The sequence below is a fragment of the Zootoca vivipara genome, chromosome 16 (assembly GCF_965207765.1).
Source record: "Zootoca vivipara chromosome 16, rZooViv2.hap1.1, whole genome shotgun sequence".
NCBI lineage: Eukaryota > Metazoa > Chordata > Lepidosauria > Squamata > Lacertidae > Zootoca > Zootoca vivipara.
Window position 1 is genome coordinate 39332030 of NC_142599.1, and position 14721 is coordinate 39346750.

The 14721-nt window shown below is 42.1% G+C and overlaps 1 protein-coding gene across 6 annotated transcripts in view; it reads left to right on the top strand.

Moving 5' to 3' along the window:
- POGZ (pogo transposable element derived with ZNF domain) overlaps window positions 1-14721 on the top strand; it is a 49025-nt gene that overhangs the window by 15699 nt on the left and 18605 nt on the right. For 2 of the 6 annotated variants that reach the window (XM_060269599.2, XM_035097984.3), the window contains exons 2-3: window positions 5235-5615; window positions 11339-11463. In XM_060269599.2, the coding sequence (XP_060125582.2) occupies window positions 5266-5615; window positions 11339-11463 (475 nt within the window). In that variant the 5' untranslated portion in view covers window positions 5235-5265. Of the gene's footprint in view, window positions 1-5234; window positions 5784-11338; window positions 11464-14721 lie in introns of those variants that run through there. The other 4 variants (XM_088660136.1, XM_060269601.2, XM_060269600.2 and 1 more) reach the window with 3 other exon arrangements.

Below are 14721 nucleotides of genomic sequence, written 5' to 3' on the forward strand. Positions count from 1 at the left end.
AAGACTCCCTGGAAAAGACCCTGATGTTGGGAAAGATTGAGGGCACTAGGAGAAGGGGATGACAGAGGATGAGATGGTTGGACAGTGTTCTCGAAGCTACGAGCATGAGTTTGACCAAACTGCGGGAGACAGTGGAAGACAGGAGTGCCTGGCGTGCTATGGTCCATGGGGTCACGAAGAGTCGGACACGACTAAACAACTAAACAACAACAACAAGGGTTACCATATTTCAAAAACAAAAAACCAGGACACCCCAAAAGTTGTTGAGCTTTAAAGTCTTTACTTAGACCAGCGTTTCTCAACCGCTGTTCCGCGGCACACTAGTGTGCCGCGAGACGCTGGCTGGTGTGCCGCGACGTGCGGCGACGAGAAGGGCGATTTGCATTGTCACGTGCCTGGCGGCCGCCAATAACCAACACTAACCCGCCAGAAAGGAAGCCGGCCGGGTCACGACGCGGAGCGAGCGCAGCTCTCAACAGCCACCACCACGGGAGGGTGGTTTTAGACAAACTTAAAGAAGCTGGCTGGATGAGCTCAACCTGAAACTTGCTGAGCAAAGGATTGTGCTGGCAGAGAAATCAGCGGCTTGTGAAGCCTTATTACAGGAGATTGCAACCAACACAGCAATTGGCAAGTGTTTCTTACAGTCATAATTATATAGTCAATATAGGGCGGCACAGAGTTAAATTTTTAAACTTTTTTAATGGTGGTGTGCCTCGTGATTTTTTTCATGGAACAAGTGTGCCTTGGCCCAAAAAAGGTTGAGAAACACTGACTTAGACAACCTAAAGCCATACCTGCCAAGTCCGGGTCGTAAATATCCGGGATCGGCAGCGCGCGCATGACCGGAAGTTGCGTGACGCAACTTCCGGTGGCGCTTCGCCCATCTATGGGCACCAGAAAATGGCGGCGCCAGCGCCGGAAGTCACTTCCGCGCATGACCGGAAACACGTAAATTGACTTCCGGCGGCGCCGGCGCCATTTTCTGATGCCCATAGAAGGGCAAAGTGCCACCGGAAGTCGCGTCACGCAACTTCCGGTCATGCGCGGAAGCGACTTCCGGTGCCGGCGCCGCCATTTTCTGGTGCCCATAGAAGGGCAAGCGGCACCAGAAAAATGGCCGGGTAACAATTGCATTCTCCTCCACAGTCATAGCTGCCAAGTATCCCGATTTAAGGGACAATACCGGGATTTTCCGCTAAACGGGAGACCGCCGGGAAACGGTAAGAAAAAGGGGTTTTCCCAGCGGATACGGGATACTTGGCAGCTATGCCTAAGGCCCAGGGGCCGGATGCAGCCCAATCGTCTTCTCAATCTGGCCCGCAGACGTTCCAGGAATCAGTGTGTTTTTACATGAGTAGAATGTGTCCTTTTATTTAAAACTAATTGTACCCGGCCATGCGTTGCTGTGGCTCAGTCTGTAAAATGGAAAAGAAAGAAAAGAGAAAGCACACGTTTCTAATATGTTCAGCTTCTGTCTGAAAACACGTGCTGTGATTTCATGCCTATCCGCCGGCGATTGTCCAGGAAGTTAGAGCTGTTGTATATCGTCCCAAGCTGGATTGCATGTGAATGTAATGACTAGGTCTGGATGACTGTAATGACAAACATATGCAATTGCATCTTGAGCGTACACATGCATATGACATGGACTGCCTATATATGAAGATGGCAAAATCGTTAGTTTTCCAACGTTACTTGTATTACCGTCATTTACAACTGCATCTCGCAAATGAACATATTCTTCAAAGTGAAGCTTGGTCTGACTCAAACGGATTAATATCAAATGTTCTGTTTCTATTTTTGCATACATATCTATGATGTATTGGTGAAACAATTGACGGCATTTCAAAATGTGATTGTCTTCATTCTCTCGAATCATTAATCGGTATGAATAATAGTTCATTTCATATTTCTTTCTTGGCCACTGACTGGATTTATCATCTTAACGTTGAAGTGATAGCCAACTGCACCATCCCAAAAAATGATTGGATATTGCAGTGCATCGTAGCATCAATGAGTTTCTGGAACTTTTTTCAATTGATCGTATCTTCAATGAAGAACAGTATCTCTAGGTTGGAATTGATCTCCGACTATAACAATTGGCACTTCGTCTATAGTTGGAGCATTGAATCTTCGCACATGTTCTCCATCAGGTGTTTTGTCAGCATGAATAACAATCTTGTGTATATTAGATGGCATCATGTCAATTGCTGTTTGTTCAAAACGCACTAAATTTTTTGTTGTTGTGTGAATAAGTTCTTGTAGTTGGGAAACGATGGACCTTTTTATGCCGGTAGAAATACCGCAGCGCACATTCAATTCATCATTGCCATCACCAATGAAATACATTTGTAGGAATTTATGTTGACATTCTGGGAACGGAAGCAGGGAGCCGGCTTTATGATAAATTTGTCCTTTCACTCTGAAAGTTGGCATGAATTGAGCTGTTACGATTTCTGCGCTGAACGCATTTGGAAGCATGAGTTGTACAGTATTTCCTGATGTTAGATAGGAAATGCTTTGATTTGGCGGTATATCCGGCAAGCAAAGTTTTTAATGGCTCTGGCGGTTCTCTAAGTTGAGGCAGTTTAATTTTTCTGGCAACGCAACACATTCCTTTCGTTTCTCCATTAAATTTCAGGGCCTTGCAATAAGGACACACTCATAGTGTCGATAGGAACATGCTGGTTCAGGACTTCCAGTTGACCGTGCGGCCATTTCAGGCAGAGATCCCTTCAGCTGAAGGGACTGTGATGCATCAAAGGCAGGGGGAACCGCTACAGCACAGCGGACCCCCGAAAGAACCCCAAATCGGGAGTTTTGGGGACTTGGGATCCAGCAGGCACAAGAAGCGAGCTCCCCCCTCCCCGGCAAGCTCTGTTTTGAGCCCCGAGAGCGAGGGGGTCTGAGCCGCAGTGCATTGGATACAACACTCCCTTTGATGACACTAAGCTGCAGGCTTGAATGGCAACAGCAGTCAATTCTTCTAATTTGAATATCAAAATAAGGACTGTACCGTGAGTACCTTTTGGTTACTGGATTAAATTATAAAAATCTGGCCACGGGAGAGGGATTTAAAAACGGAAGTTGATCCCTATCCACTGAAACAATTGGAAGGTGGTTGTGTGTACCGAAGCCAGAAAAAAAAGATTTAGAAGCAATTAAACCTCCTAATATTGAACGTTAAATTTTCCCCGTGAGGCAGGGTAAGGGGGAACAGGTTAAATTCATTTAAATCCCTGCGAAGTTATGAAATTTGGACTGAAAGTGGTACCCTATTCAGATCAGCGAGAGGCCATTGTGATGTCACAATAGAGGGATACTGTTAAGTTTCGTTTCCTGGGTGGAGGTTTTGATGCTATTGTGGAGACTGGAACTGATACTTAACTTTCATTTTTCAAGTTGGGAAATACAAGCTTCACCATTCCCTGTTTTTTAAACCCTCCTGTGTCCTCTAATACGGAGAGATGCTAACAAATAACACAACATCAGACTTTTATGAGACAGTTATCAGTTTGTTGCTGGAAATCAAAAAGGAGGTGAAAGCATTTAAAGAGGAGAATCAAAAGTTTAAGGACTGCTTTGAGGACTCAGAAAAAGGAATGCAAAATGGAGCAATGAATAAAGAGGAGATGAAAATTTAGGATTTAAGTGTTGCTGAGAAAGTAACAATTTATGAAGATGGAGAAGATTGGGATGTGAGAAAAATCTGCCAAAAAGCAGCAAATGACTTTGGTTTCACCCAGAAGAGAGAGCAAGGAGTATATCTGAGATGGAGTTTGGACTTTGAAATTGAAAAGGTTACTAGCAGAGGCGGGATGAACAAGGAACTGGTGGTGTTTGGGGGGCAGCAGGGGGGAAAGGCTGATTTTTGGGTTGGAAAACATTTTAGACTTGAGAGTGGGCTGAAATTAAAATTATGTTATTTTCTTTTTTCTAAAGGATAAATTTGGGTTGAAAACGGATTGGATGGTTATAGATATAAGTATGTTTAAACATGTTAATTTTTATGGAATGAGCCAATTTGAAGGGGAATTGCAAGAAAATTTGAATAAGTAAATTTTAAAATATGGAAATATTAGAGGTGGATATAGGATGTAGGGTTAGAGGTAGATGATAGTTTAGATTAAATAAGATAATTGCTAATGTTAAGATGTGAGGAATTAATAGTAAAGGATAGAATTTTAAGAATATTTTAAGCTATAATCCCGTGATTGCTGAGCACGGAGTCATGTTTGATGCTGATCTGCTGTTTCTCGTTGACGTCTTTCAGTCACTCTCAGCCTGTCACATTCATTCTGCTGATAACGAAGCAGATCTGAAGCTGCAGAACGTGCTCGCCATGCTTGCAAGCGTGCATCCTCAAGTCTAGCTGCATGTCGCTCTGCTGATTCTTCGGCACGTATTTGAGCCATTCTTCATCTGTTTCGTTCATTCGCTGATGCCCGTTCTTCTTCAGTTTGATTTGCAATTACTCGTCGCACTGCTTCCGCTCTGCGAGTACAACGACCTAAGTTTGATCTTCTGTGAGGCATTATTTTGATGAACTAAAGCAGATCGATTGCACAGAAAAAGAAGAAAGAAAGCTATAACAAAAACATATAAAATTGCAAAACATTAAAAAAGGAAAAAGCATGAACTAAAAACAAAAAACAAAAAATACTAACAAAATATTTCAATTCAAACCAGATCAATCGACACAGCTCAGTTTCACCACCAATTGCACTGAAAAATAAGAAAAACAGTTAAAAAAGAAATGAAAAACAATGAAAAAATAAAAATATAAACTATACTAACGAAATGAACGGTATCGTAAATGACACAGCTCAATTCCAACGCAATGTCACACGAAATAATTAAATCAAAATTAAAATAAATCGAAATCTATGAAAATTCAATTTAACAATGCAATCGGAAACATGGAATCGTAAAATTAAAAAATTGGAAATTGTAAATTTATCGTAAATCAGGAATCGGTAAATATTTAGTATAGCGTGTGTTGCTTTTACTTCCAATAGATGGCACTGTTTTTCAAAAAAAGCATGTTTTTACCTATCACAGGTGTGACATCTATATAATAGTAGGTATATAAAAACACGCACGTATTTGAGTAGGTATAAAAAACGTGTGTATTCGAATGCAACGTGTCAAAATTTCAAAGCAATCGAAGAACTTTCGGAGATTTAAGATTTTGAGCAAATGAACAGTTACATTTTTATTTTCTTTTTCAGTGCAATCAATCTGCTTTAGTTCATCAAAATAATGCTTCGCAGAAGATCAGACTTAGGTCGTCGTACTCGCAGAGCGGAAGCAAAGCGGCGAGTAATTGCAAATCAAACTGAGGAAGAACGGGCATCAGCGAATGAGCGAAACAGACGAAGAAAGGCTCAAAGACTTGCCGAGGAATCAGCAGAGCGACGTGCAGCCAGACTTGAGGATGCACGGTTGCGAACACGGCGAGTGCGTTCTGCAGCTTCAAAACTACTTCGTTATCAACAGAATGAACGCAACAGGCTGAGAGTGGCTGAAAGACGTCAACGAGAAACAGCAAATCAGCGTCAAACACAACTCCGTGCTCAGCAATCACGGGATTACAATTGCTTTGCATTCTGGTACAACCCAGCTGATGATTATAGTTTGATCTAGCATTTTCTTATCGGCACTATGACTGAAGTGTGTCCTTATTGCAAGGCTCTGAGAATGGCTCAGTCGGTTAAATGGAAAAGAAAGAAAAGAGAAAGTGCACATTTCTGATATGTTTAATTTCACAATGGTTGTGGGTATGCAATATTTTTTGTTGTTCCATTGTCTGTGGAGATATAGAGATTGTCTGGTTTGCTGATTTTAGAACACGGAACATAGAATTGTCCATGTGAGAAGTAATCCGTGTCTAGATCCATTCCAAACCGTTCAATTCCAAAGATTGGCCCTGAGGTTTGTTGATAGATAAGACACACACACCAGGCTTCCATTGAAAGGAGAGAGTGCCCCCCCCCGCCCTCAGAGTTCCCCTTCATTTTGCAGACAATCATTTCCCCCAAAAAAAGACTCCCCCACCCACGCGTTATGGAAAAGCTCCCCACCCCACTCACCCCCAAAATAAACCATGGGCAAACCCCACCCCGCCCCATTCATCCTCCCCAAAGCCATGCCCCTCCTCTACTCAGCGCCCCTGTTCCACAGCCGCATGACGTCACAACACCCCTCTCTCTGGTCCCCCCACCGTGTGACGTCATCTTCCTCCCACGTGACATCACCCGCCACCTCGACTCCTTTCTCTCTCCCCCTCGCATACCTCATGCACATCTTGGAGAGGGCCTGGCCGCTTCCCCTAGCGGGTCCTAGCGGGCGAGGGGGCAGGTGGCCCAGCTGCAGCTGCTTCTCCAAGGTGGACATGGCAAGGACGGCAGGGAGGGGCGAGGCGTCGGTGGCGAAGGGGCAGGATCCAGCCCCCACCCTCCCAGAAGGAGCCGTCAGCCAGCCGCTCCCAGCAGCCTCTGTGCACTCGTGCTGGAAGGACGCCACCCTGTGCCCCAAGGCATCCTGGGAGTAAAATATTTAGTATAGCATGTGTTGCTTTGACATCCAACAGATGGCACTGTTTTTCAAAAAAGCATGTTTTTACCTGTCACAGGTGTGACATCTATATAATATAGGTATATAAAAACATGCACGTATTCGATTGCAACGTTGTGTCAAAATTTCAAAGCAATTGGTGAAGAACTTTTGGCGATTAAGATTTTGAACAAACAAATATTTACATTTTTATTTATATAGAAGATAGATAGAAGACGCAGCTAGATATAGATGCATCTCTGGGTTATTTGTGGGCCATAGGAATTCGTTCATTTTTTTTCAGAATATAGTCCGTCGTCCGCCCCCCCCCCCCAGGTTTGAGGGACAGTGGACCGGCCCCCTGCTGAAAAAGGTTGCTGACCCCTGACTTAGAGAGTATGGACTCTCGGTGCTTCTCCAGGGCTTTGTCAAGGAGCTCGTTCAGCCAGTTCACTATCAGCCAGGGGGTCATCATTCAGGCCTGCTGCTATTATGGCATTGTCGTAGATCTGGCCAAGCAGCATACGGCTGGATCAGGCTGGCTGGCTGGAGCAGAGCTAGTTGAGCTTCTTGATTAAAAAAAACAAAAAACCAGGAGTAAACGTCAACTTTGTTTTGCAAATGTAATGCTACATATATGGAAGAATAGCAAGAAGTATAGCAAAACTGATCCCTTAAGCTGACATTTTTTAGCTGCCTTGTGAATATAATTTTTTTTGGAAGGGTGAACGAATTATGTAATAATAATAATAATAATGCCGCCTCCTCTAGAATGGTTAGAATTATAGCATTTGGAGAAGCTGGACATTTAACCAGTCAAATAACTCTCAAGCATTAAATTAGAGCAACAACAACATAACATTGATTTTGCAATACGTTTAGGCTTTAGTGTTAATTGCAAAAAAAATAAATCCCAACAAATCTGTTAACTGTTTATTGTTCAATTTTGCTAAAAACAAGCAAAATACAATTGCAGCGAATCGTTTATAACTTTGAACCATGTCAGCAAGCTTTGAATGTACAGAGAGTTCACGGAATGGTTCTTCTTTTGCACTTTCTCTCTCTACCAATGAGAGCACCTTTTTGGATGTGGCACCTCGGCTGGGTCATTCCATATCAAGTGATCCAACTTTTTTACCTTTGTCATCCAATTTTCTTACTATTTTGTACGCTTGTTGAATGCTCAAAACAAAGTTTAAATCTCAAATTTTAGCTTTTTATCTCGTCCCGTTTCTGAGTTATGAGGATTTGAAATTTCAAAAAATTGACAATTTTGGCCTTGTTGGAGTACACAAAAATCTTAAAAGCTCAACCCAGCATTGAGATACGTCAAAACTAAAACACCAGTCCTTTCAGAATTTCATGGGCTTTAATTGTTGTTGTTGTTTAGTCGTTTAGTCATGTCCGACTCTTCGTGACCCCATGGCCCAGCGCACGCCACGCACTCCTGTCTTCCACTGCCTCCCACAGTTTTGTCAGACTCATGTTTGTGGCTTCGAGAACACTGTCCAACCATCTCGTCCTCTGTCGTCCCCTTATCCTTGTGCCCCCCATCTTTCCCAACATCAGGGTCTTTTCCAGGGAGTCTTCTCTTCTCATGAGGTGGCCAAAGTATTGGAGCCTCAGCTTCAGGATCTGCCCTTCCAGTGAGCACTCAGGGCTGATTTCCTTCAGAATGGATAGGTTTGATCTTGCAGTCCATGGGACTCTCAAGCGTCTCCTCCAGCACCATAATTCAAAAGTATCAATTCTTCGGCGATCAGCCTTCTTTATGGTCCAGCTCTCACTTCCATATATGACTACTGGGGAAACCATAGCTTTAACTATACAGACCTTTGTCGGAAAGGTGGTGTCTCTGCTTTTTAAGATGCTGTCTAGGTTTGTCATTGCTTTTCTCCCAAGAAGTAGGCGTCTTTTAATTTTGTGACTGCTGTCACCACCTGTAGTGATCAAGGAGCCCAAGAAAGTAAAATCTCTCACTACTTCATGGATCACTGCCTTGTCGTGGCGAAGGGGCTTGAATAACTCAGAGAAGCTATGAGCTATGCCATGCAGGTCATAGCTTAGAGTTTAGACTAAATGTGATCCACCTGGAGAAGGAACTGGCAAACCACTCCAGTATTTCGCCAAGAAAACTCCATGGACAAAGACAACAGGCATATAAAAGTTATGATGCTGGAAGATGAGCCCCTCAGGTCAGAAGGCGCCGAACATGCTACTGAAGAAGAGCGGAGGACAAGTACAAGTAGATTCAGAGCTGATGAAGCAGCTGGGCCAACGCCGAAAGGTCGCTCAGATGCGGATATGCCTGGAAGCGAAAGGAAAGTGCAATGCTGTAAAGAAAAATATTGCATTGGAACCTGGAATGTAAGAACCATGAACCTTGGTAAGCTGGATGTGGTCAAAAATGAGATGACAAGAATAAATATTGACATCCTGGGCATCAGTGAACTAAAATGGATGGGAATGGGCGAATTCAGTTCGGATGACGATCATATCTACTACTGTGGGCAAGAATCCCGTAGAAGAAATGGAGTGGCCCTCATAGTCAACAAAAGAGTGGTGAAAGCTGTAATGGGATGCAATTTCAAAAATGATAGAATGATCTCAATACGAATCCAAGGCAGACCTTTTAACATCACAGTAATCCAAATTTATGCACCAACTACTGGTGCTGAAGAAAGTGAAATTGATCAATTCTGTGAAGACTTACAACACCTTCTAGAAATGACACCAAAGAAGGATGTTCTCATAAGTTACAAAATTTAAAAAGTGATTAAAAATTAATGATTAAACTTTTTTAAAAATATTGTATTGATCATTTAATATTTTGAAAATCTACCTGCAAAATTTCATCTTGGGCTCTCAATGGGATCACATTGGAAAAATATTTTGTACATACATATCTGCCTTATTGGGTTCTATTTAGGATAAATGGGTCTTCTTGGAGTAAAATAGAACAGAAGAAACAAGACTTCAAACTATATTATCACTTACTTCAGGCATTTCTTTAGAAAGTTATGCAATTATAAGGTATCTGAAAAGCTAGCCAGGCTTTTCTTTTAAAAAACATGTTCCAAAGTATAGAATTGCTTTAAAATAATTATTGTTAGTACCAGTACAGTACTTCATTTCATGAACATTACAACAAAACGCATATCAAACAAAATTGGGGTGGTGGATTGGGGGTGTGTGGAAACCTTACACATGAAACAGGTTTGAAAACATTTATTCTTCCATTATTTATACTTTATACCAAATACTTTTCAAGAGCATTTGTTACACACGTTTCATTTTTTGTCAGTGTAAGTGCGGCCAACTGCAGTTCTTGGTTTGACCCTTGTTAGAACTTGTGCTCACCCTACCTTAAGAACATCCTGACTAGATGGGTAAACAGATGATGATACTGGGCCTGGTGGGTGAAAGAAGGTCACGGTTCCTTTTTCACTTTCAATAGTCCACCAACAGCATATAGGTCAACCACCATTTTTTATTGTATTCACAGGTCACATACCCAGTTATCTCAGCCATATCCAGAGATTTTGTACCTCCTTCAATGTCGAACTTCTCACTCTTATTGCTAAAGGAGTACACCTCAGTCACAATTTCTGTTAGACTGGATAGAGATGGGGGGGGGGGGAAGCTGTGAAATCCTTGTGTTTCCTTGATCACCTTCGCTCTTTCAAAGTGTCATTTTAGGAACATTTCTTCTTTTCTGTACTCCTCATTTGTTGAAAATAAGAACTAGATAGAAGGAATGTTATAATGGCACCAGTTAAAGAGTTCCCACAGTGTCATAATTTGGTTTGATGTGTATTTTGTTGTAATCTTCATGAAATGAAGTACTAACAATAATTCTTTCAAAGCAATAGTATAAATATGATAGCATGTATCACAGCCAACGTACAGTTACAATTTAAATAACTGAAGAAAAGCAAAGTAATAGCAAGTGTTTCAAACAAACAAACCAGTTTTTAAACTTTCAATTTAGCAGTTCTAAATAGGCAGTGGGCCAATTCCTCAAATACATTCAGCATCATGGCTTTGTGGAAGATCTGACAATATTTACTCTTTACTTTAGTTATTAAATAATATTTATCATCTGTCCTCTCATCTGTTCTCAGTTAAGACACAGATAAAAACAAACAAATAATAAACATCATGTTGAAATACACCATTGAACATTAGAGCAGGTTAAAACAACCATCAACTTTACAAAACTTGAAAGGCCTGGGTGAAATGATAATGCTCTTGGAACTGGCTGTACCTGTAAGGGAAGGGCTGTCCCCATTTGGGAAGTCACCACATTGAAGGCCCTGCCATGCACTACCACATAGCCACGTTCCCACAGCGGTAGAATGCAGAGAAGAGAACCTTCCAATCTCGGTACATAGGCAGGGCTGGTATTTGACCAGCCTTAGGCAGGTGTTGAACACTTCCAAGCATGATCAAGGAGTGGGGGCCGCTAGAATGCGTAAGGAAACCACTACTGTCAGAGGCATTATGCCTGTCAGTTGCTGGAAACGGGGGTGGGGGTGGGTGGAGGGAAGAGTGTCCTTGTGCTCATGTCCACTTGCAGGCTTCTTACATGCGTCTGGTTTGCCACCACGATGATCCAGCAGGGCTCTTCTTACATTCATTGAATGTGGAGAGAGTTCCCAGAGGGGAGGAAGTTTGAGATTGGACCGATAGCATATATTTTCTTGGCTTAGGCCTCAGTTCTTCATTTCCGCACAAAATACAGTTTGACAAATTCTCTTTTCTTCTCCCCCACCCCCAGGATGGCAGACACAGACCTATTTATGGAATGTGAGGAGGAGGAGCTGGAGCCGTGGCAGAAGATCAGCGATGTGATCGAGGACTCTGTGGTTGAAGATTACAATTCAGTTGACAGAACTGCTACAGGTAATAATCCTCTTCCTTTCCTTCTTTTAAAAAACCAAATCAAACAAAACTCGTGTAAGATGATACACAAATTCTACATTACGTTGCTTGGCAGTTTTCATTTCGGGTGGTATGCCATCCATACCCAGTTTAAATAATTCATCTGCCTTCCAATCTGATGTACTGCAGCATTCATTTTCCGAATGCTTAAAAAAGAAATCTTGCTTTTTTTGTTTCTGTGTCTTGCCATTTTCATAATACAGGAATTGAGCCTTTATATATGTCCCTTGCAGGTGGGCATGGAACAAGAGTTTCCTGGAATTTGACAATTAATTCATAAGAGAAACATGGGCAGCTGCCTTATACCCAGACAGAATTGATCTGTATAACTCCAACTCCACACTGACTCTAGTTGCTCTGCAGGGTTTCAGATGGGACATTCCCAGCCCTACCTGGAGATGGTGGGGGTGGGATTGAACCTGGGACCTTCTGCATGCAAAGCAGATGTTCTACCACTAAGCTGTGGTCCTTCCCGAATTATCCTTATTACTAGCAAAAGGCTTCTCAAGTCTTGACGAAGCAGAGAGTTCCAGTACTCTTCTCCGACCAATCTCCCTGGATTTTTACTAAATGTTAGCAATTCTATTAATTTCAACAGTGATGTGGTTTTAAGGGTTTGGGGAGTTATCATCTTTCTTCTGCTGACAGATTTTAATGTTGTTTATGGGAACCCCTTTTGCACAGCTTTGTAAAATAGCTGTTGATATTCCTATGTGGTTGTATTTATGGATTTTTAAATTGTATTTCCTATTTTGTATCTTGTAATTCACCTTAAAGACTTTGGTGGGAGCAACGCACACAGTTAATAAATAATAGCCATAGCCAGGTGCCCTTGAGAAGCCCACAAGCAGCACCTGAGTGTGACAGCACCTCTCCCCATTTATAACTTCCAACAGCTGGTATTCAACGGCATCCTGTCTTCCAGCAGTGGAGGGTAGTTGTACAAAGCTGTTGTGGTTAGCGGGCCTTTGATAGCATTATTCTTCCATGAATTTGGCCAGTCCCCTTTTAAGGCTGTCTTAAGTTGGTGGCCATCACCCCTTCTTGTGGTAGTGAACTCTACAGTTAAACTATGTGCTGTTTGAAGAAGTCGTTCCTTTTGTCTGTCCTTAACCTTCCCCCAATGCAGCTTCCTTGGATGGCCCTGAGTTTCAGTATTATGAGATATCAAGAAAAACTTACCCTTCTCCACCTTCTCCACAGCATGTATTGTTTTATGCAGCTTGTATCACGCCCCTTATTCACCCTTTTTCTCAACTTAAAAAACCTTAAATGTTATAACCTTTCCTGGAAAGAGAGTTGTCCAGTATTGCACACATAGTCCTGGCCATTTTGCTTGCCCTTTTCTGGCTCTAAAATATCCTTTTTGAGGTGTAGTAACTAACCAGAACTGTTTCGCAGTGTTTCCAGTGTGGTTCCATTATAGATTTGTTTAAGAATGCTATGATATTGGTAGTTTTATCTTCAACCCCTTTACCAATGGAATTCAGTCTCTGTTCTTTAGTCTTTCATGCAAAGACAAAAAACAACAACCCATTATTCCTTCCCTAGCTATTAATGTCCTTGTGGGTGTAACAGATTGGCACATTTAATAGCTTGTCTTCTTGTCTGGCTGTTCTGATTTGCTCCTTCCCTGCCTTCTGGCTGATATAAAGAATAGCTTCAATTTGAGATTGATATGTGAGACTTAGGTCTTAGATTCTGAGAAGCAGCTGATGAGATGTTTGATCTTTTTCTGGGCTGTATGATTGCAGGTACATAAGAACAACCCTGCTAGATCAGGCCAATGGCCTGTTCTCACGGTGCCTAACTGGATTCCTGTGGGAAACCTGCAAGCAAGACTCAAACACAAGAGTCTTCTCCCCTCCTGTGGCTTCCAGGAACTGGTATTCAAGAAGCATTGCTGCTTCTGTCTGTGCAGGCAGAGCCTAGTCATTGTGGCTGGTAACCATTGATGTCCTTGTCCTTCAAGAATTTGTGCAGACCTCTCTTAAAGCCATCCATCTTGGTGGCTATCATTGCCTGCTGTGGGAGCGAGTTCCATAGTCTATGCACTGCATGAAGAAGTACTTTCTTTTATCTGTCCAGTGTTTGACTCGTTGGATATCCCCAAGTTCTAAGGCTATGAGAGAGAGAGAGAGAGAGAGAGAGAGAGAGAGAGAGAGAGAGAGAAGAAAGAGAAAGAGAAAGAGAAAGAGAAAGAGAAAGAGAAAGAGAAAGAGAAAGAGAGAAGCTATTCTCTAAACCTTTGGGCCCATCTAGCTCAGTATCATCTACACTGACTGTTTCAGTTCTCCAGAGTTTCAGACAATATGCCTTTCCCAGCCTTACCTGAACATGCGGAAGTTTGAACCTAGGACTTTCTGCATGCAAAGCAGATGACCCACCACCAAACTATGGACCTTCCCTTAAAAATAATAGCAAGATTCCAAACCCCATGGTTCTGGAAAGGTCAGTAGGAAGCTGCCCTATACCAAACCAGACCATTTGTCCATCTAGCTTAGTATTATCTACGCCAACTGGCAGCAGCTCTCCAGAGTTTCAGGTAGGGACATTCCCAGCCTGCTTCTGCACAGGAAACCCAATATGTCCCTGCACGTAGAAAGCTATCACCTTTCACCCTCAGCCATGACATGTTAATTTTCTCTGCGCTGGGATTATTGGTTTGTTTACTTTCAGTGGAGGATCACTCTTCATGCTGAAGGTGGGGATTCATTCATCTGATTGGATTCTCCTCTAATAAAGAATGAATCCTTGCATATAGACAACTAGTATAAAAGGGTGAGATAAGGCTCCATCATATACTGATTTTCTGACTGCAGGGATTTTTATTTTATTTTCAGTATATTTATTTATTTATTTATTTATTATTTTGGTATGGAGGATCATTCCATCCTGTTAGTTCCCTTGCAGTGCTGCTGCACTGATTTTCAGATCCAGAGCCTTTCATTGTTGGCAAATACTTTTCACAAAATTTATGTACTGCTTCATTGTAAGAAAGAACAAAAAATCTCAAACTGGTTTACAGAAATAATAAAACAATGAAATTATCAGTAAGAATAGTTAAAGGGAACTGTTTAAAACATTAAAACAATACAGTGGTCTCTCGACTTACAAACTTAATCCGTTCCGAATGCACATTCGTAGGGCGAAAATTTTGTAAGTCGAAAAGCGGATTCCCATAGGAAAAAAATATTCGGAAAAATTCGTAAGTCGAGG